This window comes from Somniosus microcephalus, chromosome 12 (assembly GCF_052327205.1).
Source record: "Somniosus microcephalus isolate GS21.2 chromosome 12, FLI_Smic_1.0, whole genome shotgun sequence".
In the NCBI taxonomy this organism is placed as follows: Eukaryota; Metazoa; Chordata; class Chondrichthyes; order Squaliformes; family Somniosidae; genus Somniosus; species Somniosus microcephalus.
This window is the reverse complement of record NC_140998.1, coordinates 217,218,673-217,241,187: the sequence shown is the minus strand read 5'-3', so window position 1 is coordinate 217,241,187 and position 22,515 is coordinate 217,218,673. Positions and strand designations below refer to the sequence as shown.

At 62.1% G+C, this 22,515-nt stretch overlaps 1 protein-coding gene across 2 annotated transcripts in view; it reads right to left on the bottom strand.

Annotated features, from left to right (window-relative positions):
• Positions 1-1,124: 1,124 nt before the first annotated feature.
• The window catches only part of LOC147110113 (uncharacterized), a 34,902-nt gene continuing 13,511 nt past the window's right edge, over positions 1,125-22,515 (bottom strand). Inside the window, exons 6-8 of one of the 2 annotated variants that reach the window (XM_086004248.1) lie at positions 13,326-13,376; positions 1,984-2,034; positions 1,125-1,258 (exon numbers count right to left, since the gene is read on the bottom strand). In XM_086004248.1, coding sequence (XP_085860374.1) covers positions 1,204-1,258; positions 1,984-2,034; positions 13,326-13,376 — 157 coding nt within the window. In that variant the 3' untranslated portion in view covers positions 1,125-1,203. Of the gene's footprint in view, positions 1,259-1,983; positions 2,035-9,715; positions 9,767-13,325; positions 13,377-22,515 lie in introns of both variants that reach the window. The other variant, XM_086004247.1, reaches the window with a different exon arrangement.

Here is a 22,515-nt window from a genome sequence, read left to right as displayed (position 1 = left end):
CCCATCACCGTGCGGGGGAATCACAGACACAGACCCGCGTCCCATCACCGTGCGGGGGAATCGCAGACACAGACCCACGTCCCGTCACCGTGCGGGGGAATCACAGACACAGACCCCCGTCCCATCACCGTGCGGGGGAATCACAGACACAGACCCCCGTCCCATCACCGTGCGGGGGAATCACAGACACAGACCCGCATCCCATCACCGTGCGGGGGAATCCCAGACACAGACCCGCGTCCCATCACCGTGCGGGGGAATCGCAGACACAGACCCGCGTCCCATCAGAGTGCGGGGAATCGCAGACACAAACCCGCGTCCCGTCACCGTGCGGGGGAATCACAGACACAAACCCGCGTCCCGTCACCGTGCGGGGGAATCACAGACACAAACCCGCGTCCCGTCACCGTGTGGGGGAATCGCAGACACAGACCTGCGTCCCCTCACCGTGCGGGGGAACCGCAGACACAGACCCGCGTCCCATCAGCGTGCGGGGAATCACAGACACAGACCCGCGTCCCATCACTGTGCGGGGGAATCGCAGACACAGACCCACGTCCCATCACTGTGTGGGGGAATCGCAGACACAGACTCGCGTCCCATCACCGTGTGGGGGAATCGCAGACTCAGACCCGCGTCCCATCAGCTTGTGGGGGAATCGCAGACACAGACCCGCGTCCCATCACCGTGTGGGGGAATCGCAGACACAGACCCGCGTCCCATCAGCTTGTGGGGGAATCGCAGACACAGACCCGCGTCCCATCACCGTGCGGGGGAATCGCAGACACAGATCGCGTTCCATCAGCTTGTGGGGGAATCGCAGACACAGACCCACGTCCCGTCACCGTGCGAGGGAATCGCAGTCACAGACCCGCGTCCCATCACCGTGCAGAGGAATCACAGACACTAACTCCATCCCATCACCGTGAGGTAACATAGACACGGATGAAATGTACAGACCTGCTTAGGACCCTGATGTAAATGTCACCATGAGCTGGGTGGTCCCCCAATCTGATATGAGGAGCGAAGCACGTCCAGCACGGACTGAACATGGGCAGGATGCACACCATACCGGACCAACCACAAACTGCCCGCTTCAAGCCTGAAAATCAGGCACTATGCACTCAAATACCTCGTCCGTCATGTGTGAAACTCGTTGAGATGTTTGCGAGGGATGGGATCAGGAGTTACGTGAAGCTTTCCTTACCCTGACTCTTCCAATTTACTCTTGCTCGTCTTCGATTCATGCTGATCATGGCTGCAAAAATGGGAAAGTGTGGAGACATCATTTAGATTAACCTGCATCAAGATCAAAATAATCTAGAAAAACTCGCACCCTTAATGACTCCCACAGAAATAGGATTAAAATCAGGAGCCCACCGCTTCTGGGGGAATCGTAGAGACAGACCTGCGTCGCGTCACCGTGCGGGGGAATCGCAGACACAGACCCGCGTCCCGTCACCGTGCGGGGAATCGCAGGCACAGACCCCCGTCCCATCACCGTGCGGGGGAATCACAGACACAGACCCGCGTCCCAACACAGTGCAGGGGAATCGCAGACACAGACCCGCATCCCATCACCGTGCGGGGGAATCGCAGACACAGACCCGCGTCCCATCACCGTGCGGGGGAATCGCAGACACAGACCCGCGTCCCATCACCGTGCAGGAGAATCACAGACACTAACTCCATCCCATCACCGTGAGGTAACATAGCCATGGATGAAATGTACAGACCTGCTTAGGACCCTGATGTAAATGTCACCATGAGCTGGGTGGTCCCCCAGTCTGATATGAGGAGCGAAGCACGTCCAGCACGGACTGAACATGGGCAGGATGCACACCATACCGGACCAACCCCAAACTGCCAGCTTCAAGCCTGAAAATCAGGCACTATGCACTCAAATACCTCGTCCGTCATGTGTGAAACTCGTTGAGATGTTTGCGAGGGATGGGATCAGGAGTTACGTGAAGCTTTCCTTACCCTGACTCTTCCAATTTACTCTTGCTCGTCTTCGATTCATGCTGATCATGGCTGCAAAAATGGGAAAGTGTGGAGACATCATTTAGATTAACCTCCATCAAGATCAAAATAATCTAGAAAAACTCGCACCCTTAATGACTCCCACAGAAATAGGATTAAAATCAGGAGCCCACCGCTTCTGGGGGAATTGTAGAGACAGACCTGCGTCGCGTCACCGTGCGGGGGAATCGCAGGCACTGACCCGCGTCCCATCACCGTGCGGGGAATCACAGACACAGACCCGCGTCCCATCACCGTGCGGGGGAATCGCAGACACAGACCCCCGTCCCATCACCGTGCGGGGAATCGCAGACACAGACCCCCGTCCCATCACCGTGCAGGGGAATCACAGACACAGACCCGCGTCCCATCACCGTGCGGGGGAATCGCAGACACAGACCCGCGTCCCATCATCGTGCGGGGAATCACAGACACAGACCCGTGTCCCGTCACCGTGCGGGGGAATCACAGACACAGACCCGCGTCCCAACACAGTGCAGGGGAATCAAAGACACAGACCCGCATCCCATCACCGTGCGGGGGAATCGCAGACACAGACCCGCGTCCCATCATCGTGCGGGGGAATCGCAGACACAGACCCGCGTCCCATCATCGTGCGGGGAATCACAGACACAGACCCGTGTCCCAAGACCGTGCAGGGGAATCGCAGACACAGACCCGCGTCCCATCACCGTGCGGGTGAATCGCAGACACAGACCCGCGTCCCATCACCGTGCGGGGGAATCACAGACACAGACCCACGTCCCATCGCCGTGCGGGGGAATCGCAGACACAGACCCGCGTCCCATCACCGTGCGGGGGAATCGCAGACACAGACCCGCGTCCCATCACCGTGTGGGGGAATCGCAGACACAGACCCGCGTCCCATCAGCTTGTGGGGGAATCGCAGACACAGACCCGCGTCCCATCACCGTGCGGGGGAATCGCAGACACAGACCCGCGTCCCATCACCGTGCGCGGGAATCGCAGACACAGACCCGCGTCCCATCACCGTGCGGGGGAATCGCAGACACAGACCCGCGTCCCATCACCGTGCGGGGGAATCGCAGACACAGACCCGCGTCCCATCACCGTGCGGGGGAATCGCAGACACAGACCCGCGTCCCATCACCGTGCGGGGGAATCGCAGACACAGACCCGCGTCCCATCACCGTGCGGGGGAATCGCAGACACAGACCCGCGTCCCATCAGCTTGTGGGGGAATCGCAGACACAGACCCGCGTCCCATCACCGTGTGAGGGAGTCGCAGACACAGACCCGCGTCCCATCACCGTGTGGGGGAATCGCAGACACAGACCCACGTCCCGTCACCGTGTGAGGGAGTCGCAGACACAGACCCGCGTCCCATCACCGTGCAGGGGAATCACAGACACTAATTCCATCCCATCACCGTGAGGTAACATAGACACGGATGAAATGTACAGACCTGCTTAGGACCCTGATGTAAATGTCACCATGAGCTGGGTGGTCCCCCAGTCTGATATGAGGAGCGAAGCACGTCCAGCACGGACTGAACATGGGCAGGATGCACACCATACCGGACCAACCTCAAACTGCCCGCTTCAAGCCTGAAAATCAGGCACTGTGCACTCAAATACCTCGTCCGTCATGTGTGAAACTCGTTGAGATGTTTGCGAGGGATGGGATCAGGAGTTACGTGAAGCTTTCCTTACCCTGACTCTTCCAATTTACTCTTGCTCGTCTTCGATTCATGCTGATCATGGCTGCAATAATGGGAAAGTGTGGAGACATCATTTAGATTAACCTGCATCAAGATCAAAATAATCTAGAAAAACTCACACCCTTAATGACTCCCACAGAAATAGGATTAAAATCAGGAGCCCACCGCTTCTGGGGGAATCGTAGAGGCAGACCTGCGTCGCGTCACCGTGCGGGGGAATTGCAGGCACTGACCCGCGTCCCGTCACCGTGCGGGGGAATCGCAGACACAGACCCGCGTCCCATCACCGTGCGGGGGAATCGCAGACACAGACCCGCGCCCCATCACCATGCGGGGAATTGCAGACACAGACCCCGTCCCATCACCGTGCGGGGTAATCACAGACACAAACCCGCGTCCCATCACCGTGCGGGGGAATCGCAGACACAGACCAGCGTCCCATCATCGTGTGGGGAATCACAGACACAGACCCGCGTCCCAACACAGTGCAGGGGAATCACAGACACAGACCCGCATCCCATCACCGTGCGGGGGAATCGCAGACACAGACCCGCGTCCCATCACCGTGCGGGGGAATCACAGACACAGACCCGCGTCCCATCACCATGCGGGGGAATCGCAGACACAGACCCGCGTCCCATCACCATGCGGGGGAATCGCAGACACAGACCCGCGTCCCATCACCGTGCGGGGGAATCGCAGACACAGACCCGCGTCCCATCACCGTGCGGGGGAATCACAGACACAGACCTGCGTCCCATCACCGTGCGGGGGAATCGCAGACACAGACCCGCGCCCCATCACCGTGCGGGGGAATCGCAGACACAGACCCGCGTCCCATCACCGTGCGGGGGAATCGCAGACACAGACCCGCGTCCCATCACCGTGCGGGGGAATCACAGACACAGACCCGCGTCCCATCACCGTGCGGGGGAATCGCAGACACAGACCCGCGTCCCATCACTGTGCGGGGGAATCGCAGACACAGACCCGCGTCCCATCACCGTGCGGGGGAATCACAGACACAGACCCGCGTCCCATCACTGTGCGGGGGAATCGCAGACACAGACCCGCGTCCTATCACCGTGCGGGGGAATCGCAGACACAGACCCGCGTCCCATCAGCTTGTGGGGGAATCACAGACACAGACCTGCCTCCCGTCATCGTGCGGGGTAATCGCAGACACAGACCTGCGTCCCATCACCGTGCGGGGGAATCACAGACACAGACCCGTGTCCCATCACCGTGCGGGGGAATCGCAGACACAGACCCGCGTCCCATCACCGTGTGGGGGAATCGCAGACACAGACCCGCTTCACATCACGGTGCGGAGAATCGCAGACACAGACCCGCGTCCCATCACCGTGCAGGGGAATCACAGAAACAGACCCGCATCCCATCACCGTGTGGGGGAATCGCAGACACAGACCCGCGTCCCATCACTGTGCGGGGGAATCGCAGACACAGACCCGCGTCCCATCACCGTGCGGGGGAATCGCAGACACAGACCTGCGTCCCATCACCGTGCGGGGGAATCACAGACACAGACCCGTGTCCCGTCACCGTGCGAGGGAATCGCAGACACAGACCTGTGTCCCATCATCGTGCGGGGGAATCGCAGACACAGACCCGCGTCCCATCACCGTGCGGGGGAATCGCAGACACAGACCCCCGTCCCGTCACCGTGTGGGGGAATCGCAGACACAGACCCGCATCCCATCACCGTGCGAGGGAATCACAGCCACAGACCCGCGTCCCGTCACCGTGCAGAGGAATCGCAGACACAGACCCGCGTCCCATCACTGTGTGGGGGAATCGCAGAAACAGACGCTCGCCCCATCACCGTGCGGGGGAATCGCAGACACAGGCCCGCGTCCCGTCACCGTGCGGTGGAATCACAGACACAGACCTGTGTCCCATCACCGTGCGGGGGAATCACAGACAGAGACCCACGTCCCATCACCGTGCGGGGGAATCGCAGACACAGACCCGTCTCTCATCACCGTGCGGGGGAATCGCAGACACAGACTCGCGTCCCATCACCGTGTGGGGGAATCGCAGACACAGACCCGCGTCCCGTCACCGTGCGAGGGAATCGCAGTCACAGAACGGCGTCCCATCACCGTGTGGGGGAATCGCAGACACAGATCCGCGTCCCATCACCGTGCGGGGGAATCGCAGACACAGACTCGCGTACCGTCACCGTGCGGGGGAATCGCAGACACAGACCTGCGCCCCATCACCGTGCGGGGAATCGCAGACACAGATCCCCGTCCCATCACCGTGCGGGGGAATCACAGACACAGACCCGCGTCCCATCACCGTGCGGGGGAATCGCAGACACAGACCCGCGTCCCATCATCGTGCGGGGAATCACAGACACAGACCCGTGTCCCAACACCGTGCAGGGGAATCGCAGACACAGGCCCGCGTCCCATCACCGTGCGGGGGAATCGCAGACACAGACCCGCGTCCCATCACCGTGCAGGGGAATCACAGACACAGACCCACGTCCCATCGCCGTGCGGGGGAATCGCAGACACAGACCCGCGTCCCATCACTGTGCGGGGGAATCGCAGACACAGACCCGCATCCCATCACCGTGCGGGGGAATCGCAGACACAGGCCCGCGTCCCATCACCGTGCGGGGGAATCGCAGACACAGACCCGCGTCCCATCACCGTGCGGGGGAATCGCAGACACAGGCCCGCGTCCCATCACCGTGCGGGGGAATCGCAGACACAGACCCACGTCCCATCGCCGTGCGGGGGAATCGCAGACACAGACCCGCGTCCCGTCACTGTGCGGGGGAATCGCAGACACAGACCCGCGTCCCAACACCGTGCGGGGGAATCGCAGACACAGAACCGCGTCCCATCACCGCGCGGGGGAATCGCAGACACAGACCCGCGTCCCATCAGCTTGTGGGGGAATCGCAGACACAGACCCGCGTCCCATCAGCTTGTGGGGGAATCGCAGACACAGACCCGCGTCCCATCACCGTGCGGGGGAATCGCAGACACAGACCCGCGTCCCATCAGCTTGTGGGGGAATCGCAGACACAGACCCGCGTCCCATCACCGTGTGGGGGAATCGCAGACACAGACCCGCGTCCCATCACCGTGCGGGGGAATCGCAGACACAGATCGCGTCCCATCACCGTGCGGGGGAATCGCAGACACAGACCCGCGTCCCATCACCGTGCGGGGGAATCGCAGACACAGACCCGCGTCCCATCACCGTGTGGGGGAATCGCAGACACAGACCCGCGTCCCATCACCGTGCAGGAGAATCACAGACACTAACTCCATCCCATCACCGTGCGGTAACATAGACACGGATGAAATGTACAGACCTGCTTAGGACCCTGATGTAAATGTCACCATGAGCTGGGTGGTCCCCCAATCTGATATGAGGAGCGAAGCACGTCCAGCACGGACTGAACATGGGCAGGATGCACACCATACCGGACCAACCCCAAACTGCCCGCTTCAAGCCTGAAAATCAGGCACTGTGCACTCAAATACCTCGTCCGTCATGTGTGAAACTCGTTGAGATGTTTGCGAGGGATGGGATCAGGAGTTACGTGAAGCTTTCCTTACCCTGACTCTTCCAATTTACTCTTGCTCGTCTTCGATTCATGCTGATCATGGCTGCAATAATGGGAAAGTGTGGAGACATCATTTAGATTAACCTGCATCAAGATCAAAATAATCTAGAAAAACTCACACCCTTAACGACTCCCACAGAAATAGGATTAAAATCAGGAGCCCACCGCTTCTGGGGGAATCGTAGAGACAGACCTGCGTCGCGTCACCGTGCGGGGGAATCGCAGACACAGACCCGCGTCCCGTCACCGTGCGGGGAATCGCAGGCACAGACCCCCGTCCCATCACCGTGCGGGGGAATCACAGACACAGACCCGCGTCCCAACACAGTGCAGGGGAATCGCAGACACAGACCCGCATCCCATCACCGTGCGGGGGAATCGCAGACACAGACCCGCGTCCCATCACCGTGCGGGGGAATCGCAGACACAGACCCGCGTCCCATCACCGTGCAGGAGAATCACAGACACTAACTCCATCCCATCACCGTGAGGTAACATAGCCATGGATGAAATGTACAGACCTGCTTAGGACCCTGATGTAAATGTCACCATGAGCTGGGTGGTCCCCCAGTCTGATATGAGGAGCGAAGCACGTCCAGCACGGACTGAACATGGGCAGGATGCACACCATACCGGACCAACCCCAAACTGCCAGCTTCAAGCCTGAAAATCAGGCACTATGCACTCAAATACCTCGTCCGTCATGTGTGAAACTCGTTGAGATGTTTGCGAGGGATGGGATCAGGAGTTACGTGAAGCTTTCCTTACCCTGACTCTTCCAATTTACTCTTGCTCGTCTTCGATTCATGCTGATCATGGCTGCAAAAATGGGAAAGTGTGGAGACATCATTTAGATTAACCTCCATCAAGATCAAAATAATCTAGAAAAACTCGCACCCTTAATGACTCCCACAGAAATAGGATTAAAATCAGGAGCCCACCGCTTCTGGGGGAATTGTAGAGACAGACCTGCGTCGCGTCACCGTGCGGGGGAATCGCAGGCACTGACCCGCGTCCCATCACCGTGCGGGGAATCGCAGACACAGACCCCCGTCCCATCACCGTGCGGGGAATCGCAGACACAGACCCCCGTCCCATCACCGTGCAGGGGAATCACAGACACAGACCCGCGTCCCATCACCGTGCGGGGGAATCGCAGACACAGACCCGCGTCCCATCATCGTGCGGGGAATCACAGACACAGACCCGTGTCCCGTCACCGTGCGGGGGAATCACAGACACAGACCCGCGTCCCAACACAGTGCAGGGGAATCAAAGACACAGACCCGCATCCCATCACCGTGCGGGGGAATCGCAGACACAGACCCGCGTCCCATCATCGTGCGGGGGAATCGCAGACACAGACCCGCGTCCCATCATCGTGCGGGGAATCACAGACACAGACCCGTGTCCCAAGACCGTGCAGGGGAATCGCAGACACAGACCCGCGTCCCATCACCGTGCGGGTGAATCGCAGACACAGACCCGCGTCCCATCACCGTGCGGGGGAATCACAGACACAGACCCACGTCCCATCGCCGTGCGGGGGAATCGCAGACACAGACCCGCGTCCCATCACCGTGCGGGGGAATCGCAGACACAGACCCGCGTCCCATCACCGTGTGGGGGAATCGCAGACACAGACCCGCGTCCCATCAGCTTGTGGGGGAATCGCAGACACAGACCCGCGTCCCATCACCGTGCGGGGGAATCGCAGACACAGACCCGCGTCCCATCACCGTGCGCGGGAATCGCAGACACAGACCCGCGTCCCATCACCGTGCGGGGGAATCGCAGACACAGACCCGCGTCCCATCACCGTGCGGGGGAATCGCAGACACAGACCCGCGTCCCATCACCGTGCGGGGGAATCGCAGACACAGACCCGCGTCCCATCACCGTGCGGGGGAATCGCAGACACAGACCCGCGTCCCATCACCGTGCGGGGGAATCGCAGACACAGACCCGCGTCCCATCAGCTTGTGGGGGAATCGCAGACACAGACCCACGTCCCGTCACCGTGTGAGGGAGTCGCAGACACAGACCCGCGTCCCATCACCGTGCAGGGGAATCACAGACACTAATTCCATCCCATCACCGTGAGGTAACATAGACACGGATGAAATGTACAGACCTGCTTAGGACCCTGATGTAAATGTCACCATGAGCTGGGTGGTCCCCCAGTCTGATATGAGGAGCGAAGCACGTCCAGCACGGACTGAACATGGGCAGGATGCACACCATACCGGACCAACCTCAAACTGCCCGCTTCAAGCCTGAAAATCAGGCACTGTGCACTCAAATACCTCGTCCGTCATGTGTGAAACTCGTTGAGATGTTTGCGAGGGATGGGATCAGGAGTTACGTGAAGCTTTCCTTACCCTGACTCTTCCAATTTACTCTTGCTCGTCTTCGATTCATGCTGATCATGGCTGCAATAATGGGAAAGTGTGGAGACATCATTTAGATTAACCTGCATCAAGATCAAAATAATCTAGAAAAACTCACACCCTTAATGACTCCCACAGAAATAGGATTAAAATCAGGAGCCCACCGCTTCTGGGGGAATCGTAGAGGCAGACCTGCGTCGCGTCACCGTGCGGGGGAATTGCAGGCACTGACCCGCGTCCCGTCACCGTGCGGGGGAATCGCAGACACAGACCCGCGTCCCATCACCGTGCGGGGGAATCGCAGACACAGACCCGCGCCCCATCACCATGCGGGGAATTGCAGACACAGACCCCGTCCCATCACCGTGCGGGGTAATCACAGACACAAACCCGCGTCCCATCACCGTGCGGGGGAATCGCAGACACAGACCAGCGTCCCATCATCGTGTGGGGAATCACAGACACAGACCCGCGTCCCAACACAGTGCAGGGGAATCACAGACACAGACCCGCATCCCATCACCGTGCGGGGGAATCGCAGACACAGACCCGCGTCCCATCACCGTGCGGGGGAATCACAGACACAGACCCGCGTCCCATCACCATGCGGGGGAATCGCAGACACAGACCCGCGTCCCATCACCATGCGGGGGAATCGCAGACACAGACCCGCGTCCCATCACCGTGCGGGGGAATCGCAGACACAGACCCGCGTCCCATCACCGTGCGGGGGAATCACAGACACAGACCTGCGTCCCATCACCGTGCGGGGGAATCGCAGACACAGACCCGCGCCCCATCACCGTGCGGGGGAATCGCAGACACAGACCCGCGTCCCATCACCGTGCGGGGGAATCGCAGACACAGACCCGCGTCCCATCACCGTGCGGGGGAATCACAGACACAGACCCGCGTCCCATCACCGTGCGGGGGAATCGCAGACACAGACCCGCGTCCCATCACTGTGCGGGGGAATCGCAGACACAGACCCGCGTCCCATCACCGTGCGGGGGAATCACAGACACAGACCCGCGTCCCATCACTGTGCGGGGGAATCGCAGACACAGACCCGCGTCCTATCACCGTGCGGGGGAATCGCAGACACAGACCCGCGTCCCATCAGCTTGTGGGGGAATCACAGACACAGACCTGCCTCCCGTCATCGTGCGGGGTAATCGCAGACACAGACCTGCGTCCCATCACCGTGCGGGGGAATCACAGACACAGACCCGTGTCCCATCACCGTGCGGGGGAATCGCAGACACAGACCCGCGTCCCATCACCGTGTGGGGGAATCGCAGACACAGACCCGCTTCACATCACGGTGCGGAGAATCGCAGACACAGACCCGCGTCCCATCACCGTGCAGGGGAATCACAGAAACAGACCCGCATCCCATCACCGTGTGGGGGAATCGCAGACACAGACCCGCGTCCCATCACTGTGCGGGGGAATCGCAGACACAGACCCGCGTCCCATCACCGTGCGGGGGAATCGCAGACACAGACCTGCGTCCCATCACCGTGCGGGGGAATCACAGACACAGACCCGTGTCCCGTCACCGTGCGAGGGAATCGCAGACACAGACCTGTGTCCCATCATCGTGCGGGGGAATCGCAGACACAGACCCGCGTCCCATCACCGTGCGGGGGAATCGCAGACACAGACCCCCGTCCCGTCACCGTGTGGGGGAATCGCAGACACAGACCCGCATCCCATCACCGTGCGAGGGAATCACAGCCACAGACCCGCGTCCCGTCACCGTGCAGAGGAATCGCAGACACAGACCCGCGTCCCATCACTGTGTGGGGGAATCGCAGAAACAGACGCTCGCCCCATCACCGTGCGGGGGAATCGCAGACACAGGCCCGCGTCCCGTCACCGTGCGGTGGAATCACAGACACAGACCTGTGTCCCATCACCGTGCGGGGGAATCACAGACAGAGACCCACGTCCCATCACCGTGCGGGGGAATCGCAGACACAGACCCGTCTCTCATCACCGTGCGGGGGAATCGCAGACACAGACTCGCGTCCCATCACCGTGTGGGGGAATCGCAGACACAGACCCGCGTCCCGTCACCGTGCGAGGGAATCGCAGTCACAGAACGGCGTCCCATCACCGTGTGGGGGAATCGCAGACACAGATCCGCGTCCCATCACCGTGCGGGGGAATCGCAGACACAGACTCGCGTACCGTCACCGTGCGGGGGAATCGCAGACACAGACCTGCGCCCCATCACCGTGCGGGGAATCGCAGACACAGATCCCCGTCCCATCACCGTGCGGGGGAATCACAGACACAGACCCGCGTCCCATCACCGTGCGGGGGAATCGCAGACACAGACCCGCGTCCCATCATCGTGCGGGGAATCACAGACACAGACCCGTGTCCCAACACCGTGCAGGGGAATCGCAGACACAGGCCCGCGTCCCATCACCGTGCGGGGGAATCGCAGACACAGACCCGCGTCCCATCACCGTGCAGGGGAATCACAGACACAGACCCACGTCCCATCGCCGTGCGGGGGAATCGCAGACACAGACCCGCGTCCCATCACTGTGCGGGGGAATCGCAGACACAGACCCGCATCCCATCACCGTGCGGGGGAATCGCAGACACAGGCCCGCGTCCCATCACCGTGCGGGGGAATCGCAGACACAGACCCGCGTCCCATCACCGTGCGGGGGAATCGCAGACACAGGCCCGCGTCCCATCACCGTGCGGGGGAATCGCAGACACAGACCCACGTCCCATCGCCGTGCGGGGGAATCGCAGACACAGACCCGCGTCCCGTCACTGTGCGGGGGAATCGCAGACACAGACCCGCGTCCCAACACCGTGCGGGGGAATCGCAGACACAGAACCGCGTCCCATCACCGCGCGGGGGAATCGCAGACACAGACCCGCGTCCCATCAGCTTGTGGGGGAATCGCAGACACAGACCCGCGTCCCATCAGCTTGTGGGGGAATCGCAGACACAGACCCGCGTCCCATCACCGTGCGGGGGAATCGCAGACACAGACCCGCGTCCCATCAGCTTGTGGGGGAATCGCAGACACAGACCCGCGTCCCATCACCGTGTGGGGGAATCGCAGACACAGACCCGCGTCCCATCACCGTGCGGGGGAATCGCAGACACAGATCGCGTCCCATCACCGTGCGGGGGAATCGCAGACACAGACCCGCGTCCCATCACCGTGCGGGGGAATCGCAGACACAGACCCGCGTCCCATCACCGTGTGGGGGAATCGCAGACACAGACCCGCGTCCCATCACCGTGCAGGAGAATCACAGACACTAACTCCATCCCATCACCGTGCGGTAACATAGACACGGATGAAATGTACAGACCTGCTTAGGACCCTGATGTAAATGTCACCATGAGCTGGGTGGTCCCCCAATCTGATATGAGGAGCGAAGCACGTCCAGCACGGACTGAACATGGGCAGGATGCACACCATACCGGACCAACCCCAAACTGCCCGCTTCAAGCCTGAAAATCAGGCACTGTGCACTCAAATACCTCGTCCGTCATGTGTGAAACTCGTTGAGATGTTTGCGAGGGATGGGATCAGGAGTTACGTGAAGCTTTCCTTACCCTGACTCTTCCAATTTACTCTTGCTCGTCTTCGATTCATGCTGATCATGGCTGCAATAATGGGAAAGTGTGGAGACATCATTTAGATTAACCTGCATCAAGATCAAAATAATCTAGAAAAACTCACACCCTTAACGACTCCCACAGAAATAGGATTAAAATCAGGAGCCCACCGCTTCTGGGGGAATCGTAGAGACAGACCTGCGTCGCGTCACCGTGCGGGGGAATCGCAGGCACTGACCCGCGTCCCATCACCGTGCGGGGAATCACAGACACAGACCCGCGTCCCAACACCGTGCGGGGGAATCACAGCCACAGACCCGCGTCCCGTCACCGTGCAGAGGAATCGCAGACACAGACCCGCGTCCCATCACTGTGTGGGGGAATCGCAGAAACAGACCCTCGTCCCATCACCGTGCGGGGGAATCGCAGACACAGACCCTCGTCCCATCACCGTGCGGGGGAATCGCAGACACAGACCCGCGTCCCCTCACCGTGCGGGGAATCGCAGACACAGACCCTCGTCCCATCACCGTGCGGGGGAATCGCAGACACAGACCCTCGTCCCATCACCGTGCGGGGGAATCGCAGACACAGACCCGCGTCCCATCGCCGTGCGGGGGAATCACAGACACAGACCCGCGTCCCATCACCGTGCGGGGGGATCGCAGACACAGACCCGCGTCCCATCACCGTGCGGGGGAATCGCAGACACAGACCCCCGTCCCATCTCCGTGCGGGGGAATCGCAGACACAGACCCGCGTCCCATCACCGTGCGGGGGAATCACAGACACAGACCCGCGTCCCATCACCGTGCGGGGGAATCGCAGACACAGACCCGCGTCCCCTCACCGTGCGGGGGAATCGCAGACACAGACCCTCGTCCCATCACCGTGCGGGGGAATCGCAGACACAGACCCTCGTCCCATCACCGTGCGGGGGAATCGCAGACACAGACCCTCGTCCCATCACCGTGCGGGGGAATCGCAGACACAGACCCGCGTCCCCTCACCGTGCGGGGAATCGCAGACACAGACCCTCGTCCCATCACCGTGCGGGGGAATCGCAGACACAGACCCTCGTCCCATCACCGTGCGGGGGAATCGCAGACACAGACCTGCGTCCCAACATCGTGCGGGGGAATCACAGACACAGACCCGCGTCCCCTCACCGTGCGGGGGAATCGCAGACACAGACCCGCGTCCCATCACCGTGCGGGGGAATCGCAGACACAGACCCGCGTCCCATCACCGTGCGGGGAATCGCAGACACAGACCCGCGTCCCAACATCGTGCGGGGGAATCGCAGACACAGACCCCCGTCCCATCACCGTGCGGGGAATCGCAGACACAGACCCACGTCCCATCACCGTGCGGGGGAATCGCAGACACAGACCCGCGTCCCATCACCGTGCGGGGGAATCGCAGACACTCACCCGCGTCCCATCACCGTGCGGGGGAATCACAGACACAGACCCGCGTCCCAACATCGTGCGGGGGAATCGCAGACACAGACCCGCGTCCCATCACCGTGCGGGGGAATCGCAGACACAGACCCGCGTCCCATCACCGTGTGGGGGAATCACAGACACAGACCCACGTCCCATCACCGTGCGGGGGAATCGCAGACACAGTCCCGCGTTCCCTCACTGTGCGGGGGAATCGCAGACACAGACCCGCGTCCCGTCACCGTGCGGGGGAATCGCAGACACAGAGCCGCGTCCCATCACCGTGCGGGGAATCGCAGACACAGACCCGCGTCCCATCACCGTGTGGGGGAATCGCAGACACAGAGCCGCGTCCCATCACCGTGCGGGGAATCGCAGACACAGACCCGCGTCCCATCACCGTGCGGGGGAATCGCAGACACAGACCCCCGTCCCATCACCGTGCGGGGAATCGCAGACACAGACCCGCGTCCCATCACCGTGCGGGGAATCGCAGACACAGACCCGCGTCCCCTCACCGTGCGGGGGAATCGCAGACACAGACCCCCGTCCCATCACCGTGCGGGGGAATCACAGACACAGACCCGCGTCCCATCACCGTGTGGGGGAATCACAGACACAGACCCACGTCCCATCACCGTGCGGGGAATCGCAGACACAGACCCGCGTCCCATCACCGTGCGGGGGAATCGCAGACACAGACCCGCGTCCCATCACCGTGTGGGGGAATCACAGACACAGACCCACGTCCCATCACCGTGCGGGGAATCGCAGACACAGACCCGCGTCCCATCACCGTGCGGGGAATCGCAGACACAGACCGCGTCCCATCACCGTGCGGGGGAATCGCAGACACAGACCGCGTCCCATCACCGTGCGGGGGAATCACAGACACTGACCCGCGTCCCATCACCGTGCGGGGGAATCGCAGACACAGACCTGCGTCCCATCACCGTGCGGGGGAATCACAGACACAGACCCGCGTCCCATCACCGTGCGGGGGAATCGCAGACACAGACCTGCGTCCCATCACCGTGCGGGGGAATCACAGACACTGACCCGCGTCCCATCACCGTGCGGGGGAATCGCAGACACAGACCCGCGTCCCATCACCGTGCGGGGGAATCGCAGACACAGACCTGCGTCCCATCACCGTGCGGGGGAATCACAGACACTGACCCGCGTCCCATCACCGTGCGGGGGAATCGCAGACACAGACCTGCGTCCCATCACGGTGTGGGGGAATCGCAGACACAGACCCGCGTCCCATCACCGTGCGGGGGAATCACAGACACAGACCCGCGTCCCATCACCGTGCGTGGGAATCGCAGACACAGACCCGCGTCCCCTCACCGTGCAGGGGAATCACAGACACAGACCCGCGTCCCATCACCGTGCGGGGGAATCACAGACACAGACCCCCGTCCCATCACCGTGCGGGGGAATCACAGACACAGACCCGCGTCCCATCACCGTGCGGGGGAATCGCAGACACAGACCCGCGTCCCGTCACCGTGCGGGGGAATCGCAGACACAGACCCGCGTCCCATCACGGTGCGGGGGGAATCACAGACACAGACCCGCGTCCCATCACCGTGCGGTGGAATCACAGACACAGACCCGCGTCCCATCACGGTGCGGGGGAATCACAGACACAGACCCGCGTCCCATCACCGTGCAGGGGAATCACAGCCACAGGCCCGCGTCCCATCGCCGTGCGGGGGAATCACAGACACAGACCCCCGTCCCATCACCGTGCAGGAGAATCGCAGACACAGACCCTCGTCCCATCGCCGTGCGGGGGAATCACAGACACAGACCCGCGTCCCCTCACCGTGCGGGGGAATCACAGACACAGACCCGCGTCCCATCACCGTGCGGGGGAATCACAGACACAGACCCGCGTCCCATCACCGTGCGGGGGAATCACAGACACAGACCCGCGTCCCATCACCGTGCGGGGGAATCGCAGACACAGACCCGCGTCCCGTCACCGTGCGGGGGAATCACAGACACAGACCCGCGTCCCGTCACCGTGCGGGGGAATCACAGACACAGACCCCCGTCCCATCACCGTGCGGGGGAATCACAGACACAGACCCGCGTCCCGTCACCGTGCGGGGGAATCACAGACACAGACCCGCGTCCCGTCACCGTGCGGGGGAATCACAGACACAGACCCGCGTCCCATCACCGTGCGGGGGACTCGCAGACACAGACCCTCGTCCCATCACCGTGCGGGGGAATCGCAGACACAGACCCTCGTCCCATCACCGTGCGGGGGAATCGCAGACACAGACCCTCGTCCCATCACCGTGCGGGGGAATCACAGACACAGACCCGTGTCCCATCACCGTGCGGGGGAATCACAGACACAGACCCGCGTCCCATCACCGTGCAGGGGAATCGCAGACACAGACCCTCGTCCCATCGCCGTGCGGGGGAATCACAGACACAGACCCGCGTCCCCTCACCGTGCGGGGGAATCACAGACACAGACCCGCGTCCCATCACGGTGCGGGGGAATCACAGACACAGACCCGCGTCCCATCACGGTGCGGGGGAATCGCAGACACAGACCCGCGTCCCCTCACCGTGCGGGGGAATCGCAGACACAGACCCGCGTCCCATCACCGTGCGGGTGAATCGCAGACACAGACCTGCGTCCCATCACCGTGCGGGGGAATCGCAGACACAGACCTGCGTCCCATCACCGTGCGGGGGAATCGCAGACACAGACCCGCGTCCCATCACCGTGTGGGAGAATCACAGACACAGACCCGCGTCCCATCACCGTGCGGGGGAATCGCAGACACAGACCCGCGTCCCGTCACCGTGCGGGGGAATCGCAGACACAGACCTGCGTCCCATCGCCGTGCGGGGGAATCGCAGACACAGACCCGCGTCCCATCACCGTGCGGGGGAATCGCAGACACAGACCTGCGTCCCATCACCGTGCGGGGGAATCACAGACACAGACCCGCGTCCCATCACCGTGCGGGGGAATCACAGACACAGACCCGCGTCCCATCACCGTGCGGGGGAATCGCAGACACAGACCCGCGTCCCGTCACCGTGCGGGGGAATCGCAGACACAGACCTGCGTCCCATCACCGTGCGGGGGAATCACAGACACAGACCCGCGTCCCGTCACCGTGCGGGGGAATCACAGACACAGACCCGCGTCCCGTCACCGTGCAGGGGAATCACAGACACAGACCCACGTCCCATCACCGTGCGGGGGAATCACAGACACAGACCCGCGTCCCATCACCGTGCGGGGGAATCGCAGACACAGACCCGCGTCCCATCACGGTGCGGGGGAATCACAGACACAGACCCGCGTCCCATCACGGTGTGGGGGAATCACAGACACAGACCCGCGTCCCATCACCGTGTGGGGGAATCACAGTCACAGACCCGCGTCCCATCGCCGTGTGGGGGAATCACAGACACAGACCGCGTCCCAACACCGTGCGGGGGAATCGCAGACACAGACCCCCGTCCCATCGCCGTGTGGGGGAATCACAGACACAGACCCCCGTCCCATCGCCGTGTGGGGGAATCACAGACACAGACACATGTCCCATCACCGTGCGGGGGAATCACAGACACAGACCCCCGTCCCATCGCCGTGTGGGGGAATCACAGACACAGACACATGTCCCAACACCGTGCGGGGGAATCGCAGACACAGACCAACGTCCCATCACCGTGCGGGGGAATCACAGACACAGACCCGCGTCCCATCACCGTGCGGGGGAATCGCAGACACAGACCCGCGTCCCGTCACCGTGTGGGGGAATCACAGACACAGACCCGTGTCCCATCACCGTGTGGGGGAATCGCAGACACAGACCCGCGTCCCATCACCGTGTGGGGGAATCGCAGACACAGACCCGCGTCCCATCGCCGTGCAGGGGAATCGCAGACACAGACCCGCGTCCCGTCACCGTGCGGGGGAATCGCAGACACAGACCCGCGTCCCGTCACCGTGTGGGGGAATCACAGACACAGACCCGCGTCCCATCACCGTGTGGGGGAATCACAGACACAGACCCGCGTCCCATCACCGTGCGGGGGAATCGCAGACACAGACACGCGTCCCATCACCGTGCGGGGGAATCACAGACACAGACCCGCGTCCCATCACCGTGCGGGGGAATCACAGACACAGACCCGCGTCCCCTCACCGTGCGGGGGAATCGCAGACACAGACCCGCGTCCCATCACCGTGCGGGGGAATCACAGACACAGACCCGCGTCCCATCACGGTGCGGGGGAATCGCAGACACAGACCCGCGTCCCCGCACCGTGCGGGGGAATCGCAGACACAGACCCGCGTCCCATCACCGTGCGGGTGAATCGCAGACACAGACCTGCGTCCCATCACCGTGCGGGGGAATCGCAGACACAGACCTGCGTCCCATCACCGTGCGGGGGAATCGCAGACACAGACCCGCGTCCCATCACCGTGTGGGAGAATCACAGACACAGACCCGCGTCCCATCACCGTGCGGGGGAATCGCAGACACAGACCCGCGTCCCGTCACCGTACAGGGGAATCGCAGACACAGACCTGCGTCCCATCACCGTGCGGGGGAATCGCAGACACAGACCCGCGTCCCATCGCCGTGCGGGGGAATCGCAGACACAGACCTGCGTCCCATCACCGTGCGGGGGAATCACAGACACAGACCCGCGTCCCATCACCGTGCGGGGGAATCACAGACACAGACCCGCGTCCCATCACCGTGCGGGGGAATCGCAGCCACAGACCCGCGTCCCGTCACCGTGCGGGGGAATCGCAGACACAGACCTGCGTCCCATCACCGTGCGGGGGAATCACAGACACAGACCCGCGTCCCGTCACCGTGCGGGGGAATCACAGACACAGACCCGCGTCCCGTCACCGTGCAGGGGAATCACAGACACAGACCCACGTCCCATCACCGTGCGGGGGAATCACAGACACAGACCCGCGTCCCATCACCGTGCGGGGGAATCGCAGACACAGACCCGCGTCCCATCACGGTGCGGGGGAATCACAGACACAGACCCGCGTCCCATCACGGTGCGGGGGAATCACAGACACAGACCCGCGTCCCATCACCGTGTGGGGGAATCACAGACACAGACCCGCGTCCCATCGCCGTGTGGGGGAATCACAGACACAGACACATGTCCCAACACCGTGCGGGGGAATCGCAGACACAGACCCCCGTCCCATCGCCGTGTGGGGGAATCACAGACACAGACCCCCGTCCCATCGCCGTGTGGGGGAATCACAGACACAGACACATGTCCCATCACCGTGCGGGGGAATCACAGACACAGACCCCCGTCCCATCGCCGTGTGGGGGAATCACAGACACAGACACATGTCCCAACACCGTGCGGGGGAATCGCAGACACAGACCAACGTCCCATCACCGTGCGGGGGAATCACAGACACAGACCCGCGTCCCATCACCGTGCGGGGGAATCGCAGACACAGACCCGCGTCCCGTCACCGTGTGGGGGAATCACAGACACAGACCCGTGTCCCATCACCGTGTGGGGGAATCGCAGACACAGACCCGCGTCCCATCACCGTGTGGGGGAATCGCAGACACAGACCCGCGTCCCATCGCCGTGCGGGGGAATCGCAGACACAGACCCGCGTCCCGTCACCGTGCGGGGGAATCGCAGACACAGACCCGCGTCCCGTCACCGTGTGGGGGAATCACAGACACAGACCCGCGTCCCATCACCGTGTGGGGGAATCGCAGACACAGACCCGTGTCCCATCACCGTGTGGGGGAATCACAGACACAGACCCGCGTCCCATCACCGTGCGGGGGAATCACAGACACAGACCCGCGTCCCCTCACCGTGCGGGGGAATCGCAGACACAGACCCGCGTCCCATCACCGTGCGGGGGAATCGCAGACACAGACCCGCGTCCCATCACCATGCGGGGAATCGCAGACACAGACCCGCGTCCCATCACCGTGCGGGGGAATCGCAGACACAGACCCGCGTCCCATCACCGTGCGGGGGAATCGCAGACACAGACCCCCGTCCCATCACCGTGCGGGGAATCACAGACACAGACCCGCGTCCCATCACCGTGCGGGGGAATCGCAGACACAGACCCCCGTCCCGTCACCGTGCGGGGGAATCGCAGTCACAGACCCGCGTCCCATCACCGCGCGGGGGAATCGCAGACACAGACCCGCGTCCCGTCACTGTGCGGGGGAATCGCAGACACAGACCCGCGTCCCATCACCGTGCGGGGGAATCGCAGACACAGACCCCCGTCCCATCACCGTGCGGGGAATCACAGACACAGACCCACGTCCCATCACCGTGCTGGGGAATCGCAGACACAGACCCGCGTCCCATCACCGTGCGGGGGAATCACAGACACAGACCCGCGTCCCATCACCGTGCGGGGGAATCGCAGACACAGACCCGCGTCCCATCACCGTGCGGGGGAATCGCAGACACAGACCCGCGTCCCATCACGGTGCGGGGGAATCACAGACACAGACCCGCGTCCCATCACCGTGCGGGGGAATCGCAGACACAGACCCGCGTCCCCTCACCGTGCGGGGGAATCACAGGCACAGACCCGCGTCCCATCACCGTGCGGGGGAATCGCAGACACAGACCCGCGTCCCCTCACCGTGCGGGGGAATCGCAGACACAGACCCGCGTCCCATCACCGTGCGGGGGAATCGCAGACACAGACCCGCGTCCCCTCACCGTGCAGGGGAATCACAGACACAGACCCGCGTCCCATCATCGTGCGGGGGAATCACAGACACAGACCCGCGTCCCATCACCGTGCGGGGGAATCGCAGACACAGACCCCCGTCCCATCACCGTGCGGGGGAATCGCAGACACAGACCCGCGTCCCATCACCGTGCGTGGGAATCGCAGACACAGACCCGCGTCCCATCACCGTGCGGGGGAATCGCAGACACAGACCCACCTCCCATCACCGTGCGGGGGGAATCGCAGACACAGACCCGCGTCCCGTCACAGCTAACCCCTGTCCTAAGATCTCATTTGACATCTTTCTGGATGAGTGCATGAAATTGTGGGTTAGAATCTGGGATCAGGCTGCTTTCACATGAGCTCCCCTTGACCAGCGTAGAACCACAGCTCTGGGCACCACACCTGAGGAAGGATATACCGGCCTTGGATGGAGGGCAGCGTAGATTTACCAGAATGTTATCCGGACTCCAAGGGTTAGATTACGAGGAGAGATTACACAATCTAGGGGTGTATTCCCTGGAATTTAGCAGGTTAAGGGGTGATCTGATCGAAGTTTTGATGATATTAAGGGGAACTGATGGGGTAGAGAGAGATAAACTATTTCCGCTGGTTGGGGATTCTAGGACTAGGGGGCAGAGTCTAAAAATTAGAGCCAGACCTTTCAGGAGTGAAGTTAGGAAACACTTCGACACACAAAGGGTGGTAGAAGTTTGGAACTCTCTTCCGCAATCGGCAATCGATGCTAGGCCAATTGTTCATTTAAACCTGAGATTGATAGATTTCTGTTAACCAGAGGTATTGAGGGATACGGGGCAAAGGCGGGTAGATGGAGTTAGGTCACAGATCAGCCCCGATCTCATTGAATGGCGGAACAGGCTCGAGGGGCTGAATGGGCCTCCTCCTGTTCCTGTGTAACAGGCTCGAGGGGGCTGAATGGGCCTCCTCCTGTTCCTGTGTAACAGGCTTGAGGGGCTGA